This window comes from Miniopterus schreibersii (assembly GCF_964146895.1).
Source record: "Miniopterus schreibersii genome assembly, chromosome: X".
Lineage (NCBI taxonomy): Eukaryota > Metazoa > Chordata > Mammalia > Chiroptera > Miniopteridae > Miniopterus > Miniopterus schreibersii.
This window is the reverse complement of record NC_138104.1, coordinates 99,870,677-99,888,655: the sequence shown is the minus strand read 5'-3', so window position 1 is coordinate 99,888,655 and position 17,979 is coordinate 99,870,677. Positions and strand designations below refer to the sequence as shown.

Below are 17,979 nucleotides of genomic sequence, written 5' to 3'. Positions count from 1 at the left end.
GGGGATAATTCTAATTACAGTATAAAGTCCTGCCTGAGTGTATGGAATCAAGGTATGCCTTTAGAGAATTTTCTTAGAAACCACTAAAAGTAGACTGAAATACTTACGTGCAGTGTATTCAGATTACGCTTAATAAAATATGAGGGTAATCAGTAGTAGTTGTAATATAAAATGACCTATAAATGGAGAATGTGTAAAATAAATGCGGAGATCATCTTCCCTTGAATTCAGCTCTTTGTAAATACATATGTAAATTAGCTTCCTTGGATAATGTTGAAATGGAAAGGCAACGCAGTTGTATCGAAAGCCTGCTATCTGTGTCTAAGGCACAAGGCAAGGAACGTCTGGCATGAGCTTTACCACCAAGGAACCAAGACAGAGTTAAGGCATATGTAAATATCCATGATAAAAGGTGGGAAGTAATAAGTGCCATGAGAGAAATAAAAAACAAAACACTGGGAGTTCAGAGAGAAAGAGTATTTCTAGCTGCCAGCATTTAGCTAGTAGAAGTAAAGGTTATTTATGCATCTGTTGGGAGTAAGACCATTCCAAGAAAAAGATGATCAGGGTACAGAGACAGGTGCTGACTGTCCAGTGGACACTGTTCTGTAATTATACAGGACAAGGGTAGGGGAAGGGCTCAGACAGGAGAAGGGTGGCATTTCCAGTGAAGATTGGAGCAAACTGTTAGAGGATCTTACTAAGAAAAGTGGAGTTGATGTTGAGCCAGACTTCCAGCCAAGATGAGGTTTTCAATTAATATTTTGAGACTCCTCACTCACCATTCTGCTTTAAATGGAAAAATAAGAAATATAAGTGAGAAAATGAAAACATTACAGATATGATTTTATAAAGAACATAAACACTTCCATGTATCAGAAACAGAACCAAAATGCAAAATGGTAATGAGACCAAAGCCATGCAGATCCTGGACTCTATATGCGGAAGCAAGAAAACATGACCAGGATTCGGCTCTTGTAGAATAATAGATTAACAGGGCTCCATGTGTGGCCTTTGTGGGAGATTTACATTGGTGACCTGCAATGAACCACTTTCCAATACTCACACCCTTGTCTAAGCCCCTCCCACACTGACTCTGGGCTTGGCCATGTGACTTGCTTGGCCAATGGGGTATCAGTAAATGAGATACAGCAGAAACTTACGAAGTGCTTATGTACCGGGGCATGTCCTGTTGGAACCTTTCCACTTGAAAGCCAATAGCTAGGCTATGAAGCAGCTCTGGCAAGACACTTGAATGATGAAAAGCCAGATGGAGAGACCTTGGAGAATGAGAGTTCACCTTGGGCATTCCAGTGGCAGATGAGTTCCCATTCCCTGATCACAAAATCTATGAAATACTTCATTATGTATTAAATAATTATTAGGCACCTACTCTATGCAAAGCATTGTTCTCACCCTGAGAATTATGAGTAAATTAGACGAAGTCTAGCTCTCGTTGACCAAATCTATTAAGCTTACAATTTTAACCAGTCTATTGCTTCCCTAAAAATCCTTAAAATGGATTATTTGTGTCATTTCCTTTATCAAGTATCTCAGATAGCATTTTAATCTCATCCAACCCTGGCCATTGTGCTGTTCAATCTGTTTCCATCTCTAAATGGCCTCCCACCACATCACTTTAGTCACAGATTTATAATCTGAGCTGTCATATTAATAATTCTCTGGCCTTGTATCTTAGATAATTAGGGATATCATACATCACTGGCATTTATTGTATTTGCTTTAAGCTCTTGGGGATTTTTTACATTTTGCAACAAGTTGAGAATTATCAGCCCACATACCAAAGCTATTAGTATGACAAATATTCCTATATAATGACCAGTGAATTCTAATAAGGCAATAGGCCAGTTACCCCACCTCCACCCTGAGGAGCAGCCCCGCCCCAGGTCAGACCTAGCCTCAGAACCCAAGTGCAAATCTCTTGGTGGTTATTGGGGGTTGAGGAGGATACAGGGAGGGGTTTTAGAAGTGGAAAGCCAGATGGCAAATAGTTTTGTCCTAGCCCAGAATTCCTGAAAATAGCTCCACCTAAATGGCAATTAGCCAAAACATGGGTTGAGTTGGTTTGGGGATAGATCCAAAGATATCCAGGGGAGTCAGTGGGCTCTCCTTCCCCCTAGGATGTGGGTCAAGTTAAACTGAATCTCAAAGGAAAGATTGGTTTCCAGCTGATTCTTGGATCACATTTATTTAACCTTGTTTAGCATCTTAAGCCTTCTGAGAGCTACTCCTTAGGTTTTCCTAAATTGATGTCAAGTTTTGTTGAGCTTCTGTCTCTCCCCACATCCCCACTTCTAAATGCCTTTCTCTCTTCAAAACATTTTTTTCTTTAGCATAAAATTTAGAGTAAAGCAAATTAAATAACACACAATTCTATGGCTTGAATAATGGTGTTTATTTTCTTTAAATACACTTAAATATGAAACAACAGACAGGAGTTCGGTAAAGTCAAAACTACAAGCTGGACAGTAATGAGAAATTCAGTGCTGATCATACAAATCAAAATCTGCATAAAGAAGAAAAAGAATAATTCACAAAAGAGTTGCAATTAGCAAAGAACTGAGAGACTATTCAAATTGCCTCATCTGCTGTGAGTAAATCAGTCACATGGCACTTGTCATTCCGTGATGATGGAACCTTTTTCATTCACCAAACAGAAAGTGTTACAGAGGCTCCTCTTCTCCACTCCTTGATGTGCAGAGGCACCTTCAGTTAAAAGACCTCAGCTGGTGTTTAATGGAAGGTTGTTCTGGATTCACCCGGTACTATGTGAAATTAATTTTTTCCAACACCAGGAAAAAAAAACAAAAAACAGTGACAGCAACTTGGCAAAGCGGCATGCTGTTTAAAATGACAGGGAGGGGGAACTTGGAAACAAAGCTGAATCAAGGATTTTCTTGACTGTGGAGCCCATGGGCAGGCCTTTTCTCCTTTGGAAAGCGGCAATGCTTTGCACAGGCTGGCTTCCCATTTGCACACATTCTGGTGTGAAAGGGGCATCCATCCTCACAGCTGTTGCAAAAGAAAATAAACATGAGAATTCAGAATCCAGGACTATATTCAAAGGAATAACTCTGTTCTGATTTAATTAAGTTTTTAAGTAAATTTTCCAGATCTGTATTTAAAATGTCAATATAAAATCCTGAATGGTTATCCCACATGGATTCCCAGTCTATTAAAGTGCAGTCAGTAACCTCTAACTGTTCTAGTCATCAACAAATTTCTTGCTACATAAATCCAGTGACATCCCCTTCCTCAAAGAAAAAACAACCAAATAAACATATATGAACACTTATTGAGAGAGAGATTGAACCAAAGTCTACTGCTGTGAAACCCCCTACAAATAATTATTTACATCTCATCAATCTAGTTTTTTTGCTTAAGATCCATAAGCCAATAATATCAAGCGGGATTTTCTTGATTTCTCAATTAATCATCATTCTGTATACTCTTGCTTATTTCTTAGTTGCCACACCTCTGTGTTACTATCAAAAAGGGGCTTGGGGGCTGAAAAAAAAAAAAGGCTTAAGAAGGAATCCAACTAAATCAAAATGGCCTTTACATTAAGTGTCAATGAGTGGAGTTAGGCGAGAGGGAAAAAGCCATTCACCTGCAGGTGTCTGGGTGAAATACCTTGTGCTTCCGGCAGCAGCTCTCCAGGCTCTCTCTGCACTCGATGCAGCTGCAGTTCTCTGGGTGCTGGATGAGATTGCCCGGGCAGGGCGCTTTACACACGCACTCGCAACGATCTTCGTCGAACTTCATGTGTGGCCCACAGAGAGTCAGTTCCTGGAGGGGAGAGGGGTCTAAACAGAAACAAAAGTGTTGGTTGAATAGCTGTAGCATGGATAACGTGATCCCCAAAGTGTACACTTTACGTCATTCTCTATTAACTTGGATTCTCGAAATCTCCTTTCTTGTAGATTTTTCCCCCTAATCTTTGCACAGCGAAGGAGATTCACCTCTAATTTCACAGTACGAATACAGAATTCATGTGGTCTCTTCAGTTTGTGATTAAAATGTTATAAACTGAATATTCTTGGTAACATTTTTTAGAGACTTTTAGGTTGGTGACTTGTTAAAAAGCTTATTACTCATACAACCAGGTATGAGTAATAAAATATAGGGTGTCTAAGGATTATGAGTCTAGTCCTTCCCAATTTTTAGGTGAAGATTAAAAGGAGAGAGGAACAGAAGTATCGACACTGTAGAAACACCCCTCAGACCTTCCAGGCTGTGGGTAGAAACAGTAATGTATTTCCTCACCACAGATCACAACACTGATACAAAAGATACAACAGTGACAATGAACTTGGAGTGCACAGACACCTGCTGGGAGATATGTTCAAGTGAGAGAGGAGGGCCTGAGAAGTTTTTGACACACTTAGCTGACAGACACTTCTAGAAAGTGTGCAATTGCTCCATGTCCAATTCTAAGCATTAAGATGAAATTCATTGCAAAAAGTGAAACTTTGGAATAACTTGACTAGATCACCTTAGCATTCTTGAAGGTTTTAGAGCAAGTACAGGTTTACTTTCTTCCCCAGATCTGCTTCTCTCCAGTTTGCCTGATTTCAGGAGAGGGGCCATCACTCTTGACTCATCTGCCGTATTGAGCCTCATCAGGTCCACCCAGCTCTGAGCTCTACTCACCTGAACTTGTTCTTTCTTTTCCTTCCCCGCTACCACTGCCTCAATTCAGCGAGAACCTTATACTTTTTGTGTACATGGCTGTCACTCACTGGCCAACACAAATTTTACCCCTTCGATCCATTCTCCATAAGGTTATCAAATGCAAATCTAATCACTTCACTACTGCTTCAAGTACCTTAAAAGGTTGCCCTCTCTTTCAAAATAAAAGACAATTTCCCCACCAGGAATACAAGACCTTCTATGAACTGACATGAACCCTACACACCTCTCTCTCTCTCCCCCCCCCCGCCCTTATACATAGCCTATGTTCCATCCATAACAATTACAGTACTTTTTGTTCTCCTGATATGCCAGGGTCTCTCAGACCCATGCCGTTGGCCTTTGGTACTTCCCTCTGCTAGTAATTCTTTCCCCCAATATCTTTCTAAAACTCTGCAAGTTTAGCTAAGTGCCCTCGCCATGTGCATATTTCCACCCTGTCCATTTTTACATTTCCTACATTTGTCTGTTTATTTCTCTGTTTCCTCCATTAATAAGAAAAAATCCTAAAGGTTAGAGGAACCAGGTCTCATTGTTCTGGCATAAAATGGGCACTTGATAAATGTTTGTTGAGTTTATTTAGTATAATAAAAAGATCCCGAATGCAACCACATGTCATCCAATTTCATAGTTTTAACTGCTTGATAATTGATGATCTTGGAGGGATCATGTGAAATGGGTATTGGAAAGCTAGATCTGGGAGGACTCCACTCTGAATTGTGTGAAGAGGGAAAAGATGTGCTTTGTAAGCCATATGCCAAAGCAAATGCCACTTTGGAGCAAAATGCGAATAGCTTGTTAAATGATAGTTAAAAGTGCTTACAGATTTGCATGGATCACAAGGTGGCAGTAGAGACTCATTCAGAACACTTCAGGCAAGAATAACACCATTCTTAGACCCATGGTTTAGGGAAACAACCCACTAGGTGTTCGCTGAACTGCAGCAAGGTAGTTAATAGAGGCTGCCTCAGTTCCTCTAGACAAGTTAAAGTAACGGAGATTGGAGATAGGAGAACTGAATGAAGCAGCAACGAGCTAAGGGTGATACCCTGAAGTCATATATGCATATATATGTGAAGTAATATTATTGTGGACACTATTACAAATGTCCCTCGTTTATGTCCACCTCCACCCAGCCCCTGATCCCCTCCTTCCCTGGCCTTCACCACCCTGTTGTCTGTGTCCATGGGCTATGCATATATGTTCTTTGGCTAATCCCTTCACCTTCTTTTACCCAGTTTCCCCAACCCCCCTCCCCTCTGACATTTGTCAGTCTGTTCCATGTATCCATGCCCCTAGTTCTATTTTGCTTATAAGATTCTACATATTAGTGAGATCTTATGGCATTTGTTTTTCTCTGACTCACTTATTTCACTTAGCACCATACTCTCCAGGTCTATTCATGTTCTGTTGCAAAGGATAAGATTTCCTTCTTTTTTACAACTGCGTAGTACTCCATGGTGTAAATGTCCCACAGCTTTTTATCCACTCATCTACTGATGGGCACTTGGGCTGTTTCCAGACCTTAGATACTGTAAATTGCGCTTCTATGAACATAGGGGTGCATATATTCTTTCTGATTGGTGTTTCGGAATTCTTAGGATATATTCCCAGAATTGGGGTGGCTGAGTCAAAAGGCAGCTCCATTTTTAATTTTTGAGGAAACTCCATCCTGTTTCCCTGAGTGGCTGCCCCCGTCTGCATTCCTACCAGCGGTGCACTAGGGTTCCCTTTCTCCACATCTTCACTAGCACTTGTAGTTTGTTGATTTGTTGATGGAGCCATTCTGGCAGGTGTGAGATGACACCTCATTGTAGTTTTAATTTGCATCTCTGGTGATTAGTGATGTCGAACACTTTTTTCATGTGTCTCTTGGCATCTGTATGTCCTCTTTGGAGAAGTGCCTATTCGGGTCCTTTGCCCCATTTTTTAATTGGATTGTCTGTCTTCCTGGTGTTGAGTCGTATAAGTTATTTATATATTTTGGAAATTAACCCTTTATCAGATGCATCCTTGGCAAATATGTTCTCCCATACAGTGGGTTCCCTTTTCATTTTGTTGATGGTTTCTTTTGCTGTACAGAACTTTTTAGTTTGATGTAGTCCCATTTGTTTATTTTTTTCATTTGTTTCCCTTGCCCTAGGAGATATATTGGCAAAAATATTGCCTCAAGAAATGTCTGAGATTTTACTGCCTATGTTTTCTTCTAGGATTTTTATGGTTTCACCACTTACATTTAAGTCTTTATCCATTTTGAGTTTATTCTTGTGTATGCTGCAAATTGGTGGTTTAGTTTCATTTTTTTGCAGGTACCTGTCCAATTTTCCCAACACAATTTATTAAAGAGACAGTTTTTACTCCATTGTTTCTTTTGACCTTTTTAATGTGAGTACTATATAAAATGTAATTTATATATGTGACTCACTGTAATTCCATTGGACAGTAGTGCTCTGGAGAGAGAGATTTAGGTTCAATATAGTTTACTAGCAACTAGAGTGTGGCCAGAGTAGCTGCGCTGCCTTGGTCAGGGGTGACTTTTCCCATGACTGATGTGTAGTCTAGCAGAGGATGTCTGAGCACTTGGTAGGAAGGATGTAGATAACATTCAAGATCTTCATTGGCATTAAAACTACATGGACGTTAAGTTTCCCTTAAAACCTGGGTTGAGCTTTCATGCTGACAGACAGAAATATAGGAAGTAGGATGCTACTTATGGTTTCAAGGGACTGATTCCTTAGAGTTGAATCCTTACTAGTCTTGCTTGCAAGTCATAGTTTAAAACAAGCAAGGTTCAAATTGCATGATTCCTTGCATTTTTTTTTCAGTGGAATCATATCAAGTTCTCTGGGAAATAAACAAAAACGCATTCATTTTCAGCCAAATATTCATCACCAAAAAGCATAGCATTATGAGTTATGAACAGTGATGGTTGCCTATCTCATTTGGTTCCCAACTCTCCCTAGTCCAATAGCTGTGTTTTGCTTTTAGTTTGCTTTAGTTTCAGAAAAAGTTTCCTCTTTTCACCACCACTCCTTTTTTCAAATTATTGGCTTGTTTTCATATGACACAGTTAAAAGAAACCAAGAAATCCAAAATTACTTCATGTTCTGGTTAGACTTTTATACAAATACATTAGTAAAAATAATGTTTGACTGTTTAGTTCTAACGTGGCTTTCATTAAAGGTTACCATTCTCTTTCAAATTAAATGTTTTGGGATGCTCTAATTGCTTTGGGCTTTTCTTTAATATTAAAAAGCAGATGATGCATTAATGGGCTTACTATATAATTGAAGCACAGAAGGCTCTGGAATCTGACTGCTTCTCTCACTTTTAGCTGCGTGACCTTAAGAAAATTACTACACATCATGGTGTGTCCACTATGCAATTGTTAAAAGGGGGATAATAATAGTACATTATAGGATTATTGTGAGGATATAATGAGTTAATACATATAAAAGACTTACAACATTGCCTGGTCATATTAAGCACTCAATAAATGTTAGTTGCTATTGTTGTTATCTTTATTACTACTATTATTATTTCATACTGCTCTCATTACCTTCCATTCCAGAAAGTGGATTCTCCTCCTGTAAAACACATTTACATTTGTTGCTATCCCATAGCATGTCAATAGGACAGAGTTTCTTGGAATGGGGACAGCTAGGAAAAGAAATAAACCAGATTTAAAAGTTTTCAAGAGCAATCATACTTTTGGAACATTTTTTTTTTTAATGTTGAATACATTTTTGAGTGGAGAATAGTTAAGAGTTTTAAAGAGATTAATTCATATTTATAAACTGCATGTTATTAGTAATTCTGTAATTACAAATATTCTATTTAGAAACCTTTAGAAGTAAAACTATAATTTTGGGAAATTATAATCTTTAAGAAGATTCGTGTTAAAACAATGGAAATTAGCTGTCAACAGAGCCTACTTACCAAAAGTAAATATTGTTCTAACATAGTTCCTAAGCACTATCTTCTTTACAATAGAGATAAGAACATTGGCCACGACAGGAAGAACGTCTTGAGGATAAATGTCCCTTATATATGAGCTTTCCTTTCCTCTTAAGGGAGGTAGAGATGTTTTCTTGGCTCAGTGTTAACTAACATGTAACCACCATCTTACTCCTTCACTTGCCACTCACACATGCGTTTACTGCTTTACCTTTGCAAGATCTAAGTATCCAACTTATTTACTTTATATTTTTATTCAGTGTTTGTAATTTGACCTTCATTTGTTTATCTTTTTTTTCCAAATCAATGATTCTTATCCTTGATTCCAGAACACTTCAGGGTGTTAGAATTTGTGTCATAAAGAATCACCGAATACTCTTAAGAAAATTTCAAAGTCAAATTAATTTTAAGTCATTTTCATTTAAAATAAGAATTTTCCATTTGATAATCTCAAGAGGAAGGGTTAGAAAAATCTCCAAACTCAGATACAGATAATTTTGTCACTCTCCAACGACTCCAGGAATCTTTTCCCCACCCCTAATTTTGGGACTGAAATATATAAAAAGCCTAGAATGAGTTTTATTTAATGTTTGTTCTGGAATGAGGGAACATGTGCGAAACTTGAGGCTGGAAGAAAGTTTTACAACTGCATTAGACTATGCATATTAAGAACAAAGGTACCCATCAGCAGACATACTGAGTTAATAACCACTGAGTTTTTTGACCCTACTGCGATACACATATAACACCTAATAAAAAATGTATTTGCCAAACAGTTATTACCAGTAGATCTGAGTTAGAAGCTAAAAAATGAAGAACCTGAAGATAAAGTGATGACTCTCTAATTAATGAAGTATTCCACACACACAGCTTTGGCAAAAGCAAGAACAAGTATTAATCATTTACAAGAAATGCTTACCGATCTTCTTCCGGGACCTCGATGGATCTTCTGATAATGGGGTATGGATGGCTGGGAGCCGTTGACAAGCACTTACAGCCTGTATGGTTGGCAACTTTAACAGGCACTAATTCAGGTACTGATGTCAAAGGTACTGATATTTCAAAGAGCTAGAGTAGAGAAAAATAACCACAATACATACACATTTAAAAGAATAATTTCTACAGTCTGCATTTTTGCCTTTGTCCTTTATGGTAGTAACTTTAGCAAAGTTTTCCATTGAGAATAGAACTAATAAGGATAAAGACTCACATGGTGGAAAGAATACTTGGCTGGGAGTCAGGAGACCAGGGGCTTATCCAACTTTACCAGGTATTTAAGCTTGGTTAAATCTCCTAATTTTTCTGTGTCACTGGTGTCTTTGTAAAATGGCACTATTAATCCCTGCTCCTGCTTTAAATCTGAGTGTAAATAGTAAGGATTAAATGAAATTATACCTATGAAGTTTCTTTGAGACCATGGTGAAGAGATTATTGTTCAAAACAATTTACTTATCACTTCTCATACTATCTCCATTGAAGGAATATAGTTTCCTGTTCTTTGACTTTGGACTTGGCCATGTGACTTGCTTAGTTAACAGGATGGTAGCAGACATGACACAACTACAAAACCGAACTGTGTATGCTTCGTAGGGCTTGTTTTCTCAAGTGTATGCAGTAGCCATGAGAAGAGCATGATCTAGCAGGCTTGCTGGTCCAAAGGATGAGAGGCACAGGGAACAGATCTAGATTTAGCCTGTAGCTTGGAGTCAAACCCAATGGCAGCTACTCTAAACTAATTAAATCTCAGATACATGAGTAAGAATAAGTCTTTGTTGTTGAAGCCCCTGAGTTTTAGGATATTTATTATGCAGCATCACATAGTAATAACTGACTGATACACAATCATCATGCCCAACCACTTAATTAGAGGTAACATGAATGTCACTCTATGTTTCTATATGCCAGGCCCTGTTGTAAGCACTTTTATATTAATTCATTTACCCCTTATAACAAAATTATAGCATGGGTTTTTATTACCCTCCCCCACCCTCTATAGGTGAAGAAACAGATGTACAGAGAGGCTATATAACTTCCTAAGGCCACATAACTATTGATTGGAAGAGTGGGGATTTGAACTCAGGCAGTCTACTCTAGAACAAGAGGTGATACTGTTAAGAATATACTTTATTACATTTTGGAATGAAATTGCTGCAACCAGAAGGAGTAAGTTGGGATCTCGGCAAGTAGAATTTAGAGAAATGTCAGTTACTTTGTTTCTAGAGTGGTTCTGTGGTATAAGGATGCATCTGAACTTGACTTTAATGCTCTGTCCATTCAATCACCATTCCATGTAGCCTTGCTACAGAGAATTCATTTATTCACTTTGTTTCTAAGAGGTATTTCATGAAATAGTCCATAACTTTGAGATGAGAGATAGCTTTTTTTTTTTTTAAAAAAGCACAATTAAAATGTTCAAGTATGCATATTTGGAAATAAAAATTGCTGTACACTTACACTTAAGTACATTCTGTAAAACTAATCATTTGTTGAGTACAGCAGTCAAAATAAAGTACTTAACTATCTATTAAGTGAAAACAATCCATTAAACTTGTGTTTATTCTGACCTTTCAATATGTAATGGAACTTCCATGAGTCTGAGTAAGAGAGTGTTTTTAGAGTGTTTACTTTGCATAAACTTTATCTTCTTGCGAAATTTTTCAGCTATGCTAGGGAATAACATGGTCATGAACTAAAGCCTTTTACATTAATGCAAGCTTTGTTTCTTCTGACAGCTGGTGCTTAGCCAGACATACTTATGTTATTTTTTTACCTGATTGTCAAATAGTAGAGGTCAGGATTTACAAGTTCCAAGATTCTCTAAAAGAATTTAGAAAAAGAAACTATACAGTTTAAGGGATATTTTAGGGAGTAGGGGAACAAATTTAACACATTGTATGAGGGAAACGTATTTATACGTTTTACTTTGACTGGTAGTAGAGCGCGCGATGAAAACTACCCGCAAACAATGTGTTAGGAATAAGTTAACTTATTGTCAAACAAATCAGCATCCCATTCTTCACATTAAATTAAGATAATTACCCAACATGGATATATTTGGTGCATATGTAATTTTATTATACTACTATTGTATATATATTGTACATATGTATGCAGAAGAAAAACTATATAGGCAAATGTGATAATTAAATGAATATATCAACATGCACAAGGAATTTGCAACATAGAGCCAAAAGGAATGGAGCTTGACTTCTAGTGTTTTAATATGTTTTCCTAAGTTTGTTATTACTGCTCTCCTATGCAACAATTATATTTTACAACAATATGATAGCAATGAAAAGAAAAACTTATCTACTGAGCAAAAAGGATTTTATAAGATGGAAAGGGAAGAATTATTTCTTTCATGGAGACTGCAGAGTTCTTTTCAAAGGTCTTTTGTGCTGGATATTTTCCATTTGCTTTTCCAGAGATTCAGTCCTCTCTCGTTCCTTCCCCACTGGGCTCTGTGACCCAGGAGGCTGACCTCGTGGGCAGCATCTATAGGTCCTCCTGCCTCCTCCACGCCCTACCCGCCCCTGCTCCTTGCCAGGCTGAGGGGTGACAGTGGCCGCCATTCCTCCAGCCAGTCCCGCAGCCCTCTGCTTCACTTTCTCTCTGGGTCTCAGAGCTGCTCTTCACTCCAAGGGTGGGGGCAGGTCCCCCTTTTTGCTAGCTCTGGGTACTGCACCAGCCCTTCCTTCTTTCCCTCAGCCCATTAAACTCTTCTCAGTCACTTCATTTGACCAACACAGAGCCTAACTAATCAATAAGGCAGTGCAGCCATCTTCATTCCTTTCAATGTCTATTCTAGTAACTTCCATCTGATTTTCTGATTCTTGACGTTATAGCATCAGAGAGACAATAACTGATACAAATCCAGGCTCTGGAGTCTCAGAGACCTGGATCTGAAGCCAGCTCTGCCATAAGCTACTTCCCTGAGCCTGAGTTTTCTCATCTATAAAGGAAGATGAAAAGATACCCTTTAGCTTGTTTCAAGGATTAAACGAGACAACGTGCATAGAGCGTTTCGCACAGTGCTCGGCGAGAGCTGAGCGGCAGCTGTCAGCACTGCGGGCCTCGGGGCGGGCCGGGGCCTCCTACCTGCTTGGAAACGTAGGAGGTGCTGGTGTTCATGCACACGCCGCGCTCCTCGTTGCAGCAGCCGCCACAGCGGAACACGTTCACGCAGGGAGGTTTGAAGAACCTGTTGGTGCTGCTGCCCAGCTCGCTGGCCACCTCCACGCACGTCTCTCTCGGGCTGCACTGGGTCCTCTGCCACTCCTCATCTATAACTGCAGAGAGGGACTCATGGGGCCAGCAGAAGAAGCGGCCCTGGCACGCAACGAGAGCCAGGGTTATGCCGGACACCGCTGTTTTCACATTTGCAGTGTTTGTTTGTTTTACTAGACGGATATGTTCTTTTTATCAGTCCTTTAACCAAAGATTGTTTTCAGAAAAATTAAAACCAAAATCTGTGTTCGTTCCCCCTTATACAATACCTAGGTAGAATATAATTTTATTTTTCTTTGGTGAAGAACACGATATCCTGTATACAACCACATTGGGTACATCTAGAGAAGCTGGCTAATTAGGGAGTAAATGGATGTGTGTACAGAAATAACAGGTAAATGTTATTTATTAAGCAACTCACACAACACAGCTGACTCGCATTTATTCTACTTGAAGCCAGGAGTGGAGAGGTTTTAGCACTATTAAGGAATACGTTTTTTGTTGGTTGCTTAACTGGGTCCTGCCAACAACCACTAAGTGAACTAGAAGATACATCCTGCCCCAGGTGAATCTTGAGATGCCACCTGTGGTCCAAGCTGACACACTGACTGCATCCTCTGGAGAGGCCCAAGAGAGACACCCATCTAGGCCATGTGTGCACCTATGACTCACAGAAACTGGGAGATTAAAAAATGTTGTTTTAAGCAGCTACGTTTTAGGGTAAGTGCTATGCAGCAATAGATAAACTCTTCTCCATTGTTACCCCGTCTTCAAAAACTGGTATTGGTCTCTCTCCAGCGTATTCTAAATTCCCATATATTTGAACATGTTTCCACTGGAAGAGACAGAAGAACTTCTGCTTAAAGCACACAAACATAATATTATTGTTGGAGATCCGACTATACTCTGTAAATTATTCCCTTAAAACATCTTTCCATATTCTTTCCCCCCCTAAATTTCAATTTTCCTCATATGTTGCTCCTTCAATCACTGAAAACACAAAATACAAGATGTTTGGCCAGCTGAGAAACATTGCATATACTAAACAACTTTCCTAAACTCTTGGTTTTTTTTTATAGTAAAATATTTTATCCTGATACCTTTTTAAATTTCTAATTTTGAATATTTATACAAAAAGCCTGAACTCTGTAAACATGAAAGATAAATTGTCCAATTAGGTGTTAATATGGACATCACTTAATTCACTATTATTAATCATGAATCCTGGAAAAAACAAGTAATTAAATTACGAAGATATTCCTATTAAATTATTAAAATTCTACTTAAATATTGTTTTCCATTTGATTTTTTATAAAACTTAAGTTTTGAAAGTTGGAGTGGTAAGGTTTTAATCAAAATTGAGTGGAACTATGACCAATGACACCGAGTAAAAGCTGCATAACTCCACTATTCCTTACTACTGCCCAGCAGGACTGTTCTGCCTCCAAGATTACCCTGAAATCCATGAGGGTAGAGTTCATAACAAATTACAAGTGATATACTACATCCATTTGATTATTTACTGCTTCGAAAAATAGTTTTACACTTTTATTGGTTTCCTCCTTAGGAAATGTCAATGTCACTGACTTGTTTTTAGATCACCTAATCTTGGTTTTATGGTAATGCTTGTCTACCTTGTCTTTTTTTTTTCTTTTTTTCCCCCCAGGCCTTTCTACCCTCACATCAACCAGGTTTTATTTCTATTTTTTTTAAATTTATCTTTATTTTTGGAAGTGTTACAGATGTCCCCCTTTTCCCCCCATTGATCCCCTCCATCCTGCATCCACCCCACTCCCAGGCCTTCCCCATAACAATGTCTGTATCCATGGGTTATGCTTATAGACATGTAAGTACTCTGATTAATCTCTCTCTACCCACTCCCCCACCCCCACCTTCCCTCTGAGATCCCTCAGTCAGTTCCATGCTTCTATGTCTCTGGATCTATTTTGTTCATCAGTTTATTTTGTTTATTACATTCCACATATGAGTGAGATCATGTGGTACTTGTCTTTCTCTGACCGGCTTATTTCGCTAAGCATAGTACTCTCCAGGTCCCTCCATGCTGTCCCAAAGGATAAGTGATCCTTCTTTTGTACAGCTGCGTAGTATTCCATGGTGTAAATGTACCACAGCTTTTTTATCCACTCATCTACTGATGTGCACTTGAGAAGAATGTATATTCTGCAGCTTTGGGGTGGAATGTTCTGTAAATGTCAATTAAATCTACTTGATCTAGTGTGTCATTTAGGGTCACTGTTTCCTTTTTGATTTTTTGTCTAGAAGACCTATCCAGTGAAATCAATGGGATGTTAAAATTCCCTAGCATGACTATCTTGCTGTTGATCTCTCGCTTAAAGTCCCCTAGAAGTTTTTTTAAACAAATTTAGGTGCTCCTATATTGGGTGCATATATGTTTATCAGGGTTATATCCTCTTGTTGGATCAAACCCTTTAGTATTATGTAGTGACCTTTCTTGTCTCTCATTATGGTCATTTTGAAGTCTATTTTGTCTGATATGAGTATTGCTACCCCAGCTTTTTTTTTTTTTTTTTTTTCATTTCCATGTGCATGGGAAATTTTTTTCCATCCCTTCACTCTCATCCTGTGTGAGTTTTGTCCTGAAGTGGTCTCTTGTAGACAGCATATATTTGGGTCTTGTTTTCTTATCCATTCAGCCACCCTATGTCTTTTTATTGGAGTATTTAATCCATTTACATTTAAGGTTATTATTGATAGATACTTATCTATTGTCATTTTAATTCTTTATGCCTATGTTTCCTTTTCTCTCTATTTCTACTTCTAATTACAGCAGTCCCTTTAACATTTCCTGCAATGCTGGTTTGGTGGTGATAAACTCCTTTACCTTTTTTTTTTTTTTTGTCTGGGAAGCTCATTATGTCACCATCTATCTTGAATGACAGTCTTGCTGGATTGGGTAGTCTTGCTCTCAGATCCTTGTTTAGCATTACCTTGAATACTTCATGCCATTCCCTTCTGGCCTGTAGAGTTTCTGATGAGAAGTCAGCTGACAGCCTTATGGGAGCTCCTTTGTAGCAACAGCTTGCTTTTCTCTAGCTGCCTTTAATATTCTCTCTTTGCCTTGAATTCTTGGCATTTTAATTGTGATGTATCCAGGTGTGGGCCTCTTTGGGTTTGTCTCTCTTAAGACTCTCTGTGCCTCCTGAACTTGTGTGGCTTTTTCCTTCACCAGGTTAGGGAAGTTTTCTGCCATTATTTCTTTAAACAGGTTCTCTAACCCCTGCTGACTTTTGACCTATTCTGGCACTCTTATAATGTGAATATTGTTATGTTTCATGTTGTCCCACAGCTCCCTTACACGGTCCTCCTGTTTTTCAATTGTTTTTTCTTTTTGGATCTCTGACTGAGTGATTGTTTTCTATTCTGTCTTCTAATTCGTTGATCCAATCCTCAGCTACCTTTAATCTGCTGTTTATTCCTTCCAATGTATCCTTTATTTCTGCTATGTCATTCTTCATTTCCTCATAGTTTCCATATCTTTTTTCATGCAGTTAAGCATCCTTACATTCAGTATTCTGAACGCTATAACTGATAGATTGCTTATCGCCATTTCATTTAGCTCTTTTTCTAGAGACTTCTCTTGTTCTTTCATTTGGGGCTTGTTTTTTTGTCTCCCCATTTTGGCTGCCTGTTTGGGTTTGTTTCTATGTATTAGATAGATCTGCTAGGACTCTCAGTCCTTTTGGAGGGTCTCTTGTGCAGGCCAATGTCAGACACAGTTTGTGACTGGCCCTGAGTACCCTGTTTGAAGTCTCCTCTGTTGGGGCTGGCTGCTATTGGGCAGGACCAAGATACACACCAAAGTCTGCTTTTCCAAGGCCTGGTTCCAGAAGCAGATCAGGCAAAGACTCACAGCACTCTGAGGTCTGCCCTTGCCTTCAAGTTGATTAATCTGATTCTGTTAATGAGCCTGAGGCTGTAGAAACTCCACAGGGTGGGGTGGCTGTTTGTTATCAGTCTCTTGAGGAGCCTCAGGCTGTAGAAACTCCTCTGGGTAAAGTGAGAGGCTTTCCAGCAGGGTGGGGCAATTACCCACCCACCCCCCACCCCCCCACCCCCGACCAGGCAAAAGCAGCAAATTGCCTGAGAAAAATGTCTTCTGCAGTATGGAGAAATGACTCGGCACAGGAATCCAGAGGAGTGCCTTCTGATCTCAATTTCCAGAGCCCACAACCCTAGATTCTCCTCACACAGCTCCAGTCCACTCTGCCCTACCTTTGCTGGAGCCCAAGGTGAGTGACTGCACCCAAAACTTTGTGCGTTTCATCTTAAGAGGGTGCCTGCATTTCCAGCCATCTCTCCCTGGAAGACAGAAACCCAGCTGCTTTTCACAGCCAGATGTTATGTGGGCACCTTTCTCAGTTCTGGTGCTCTAGGTTAGGAAGCCCAGTCTGGGGTTTAGGTTCTAGAGTCCTCAGTGGGAACCCCCACAGCTGAGATATCCCTCCGGACCTGCAGCTGCTGCTTGTGGGAGCCCAGACAGCCTTTTCGTGCCTCTGTACTTCCTACTAGTTTCTACGCAGTCTCCACTTTTCCTCCTTGGTTATGAGAGTGCTCTCCAGCTCGTCTTCAGTTGCAGTTGATTATTCAGGATGTTTTTTCTATATTTTAGTTGTAATTCCAGTTTGGTCCCAGGAGAGTGTCAGTGTAGCTTCCACTCAGCCCGTTGCCATCTTTAATCCTTTTGTTTACCTCGTCTTCAGAGAGTATCTCCAGGCTCACCTCAGGCCTTCATACAGGTAATCTGGTTAAGGCCTTGGATCTCAGGTGAGGTCTGACCACTTTGTTTTTATAAAGTCCAGGTTAATTTACTACATACAAACAACTAGAGCTTCAAACCTCTGGCTAAAGTGGGTTCTAGGCCATGGATCCAATGATCTCAACTCATTTAGACACACAGTCATACACGAACACAGAATCCTCTTCACACTCATGCCCACGATGCAGCCAAGGGATTTACCCCTATCTACGCAAAGCCTCCCCACAGCCAACAACAGCAGAGTGTGCAACTTCGTCATCTTTTTACAAATGGGGAAAAATAAA

General features: G+C 39.4%; 1 protein-coding gene across 4 annotated transcripts in view; it reads right to left on the bottom strand.

The window, feature by feature from the left end:
* Positions 1 to 2,396: 2,396 nt before the first annotated feature.
* Positions 2,397 to 17,979, bottom strand: part of VEGFD (vascular endothelial growth factor D) — a 29,076-nt gene continuing 13,493 nt past the window's right edge. For 2 of the 4 annotated variants that reach the window (XM_081125618.1, XM_081125619.1), the window contains exons 3-7: positions 12,769 to 12,959; positions 9,590 to 9,738; positions 8,273 to 8,373; positions 3,632 to 3,827; positions 2,397 to 3,033 (exon numbers count right to left, since the gene is read on the bottom strand). In XM_081125618.1, coding sequence (XP_080981744.1) covers positions 2,907 to 3,033; positions 3,632 to 3,827; positions 8,273 to 8,373; positions 9,590 to 9,738; positions 12,769 to 12,959 — 764 coding nt within the window. In that variant the 3' untranslated portion in view covers positions 2,397 to 2,906. The remainder of the gene's footprint in view (positions 3,034 to 3,631; positions 3,828 to 8,272; positions 8,374 to 9,589; positions 9,739 to 12,768; positions 12,960 to 17,979) is intronic. The other 2 variants (XM_081125621.1, XM_081125620.1) reach the window with 1 other exon arrangement.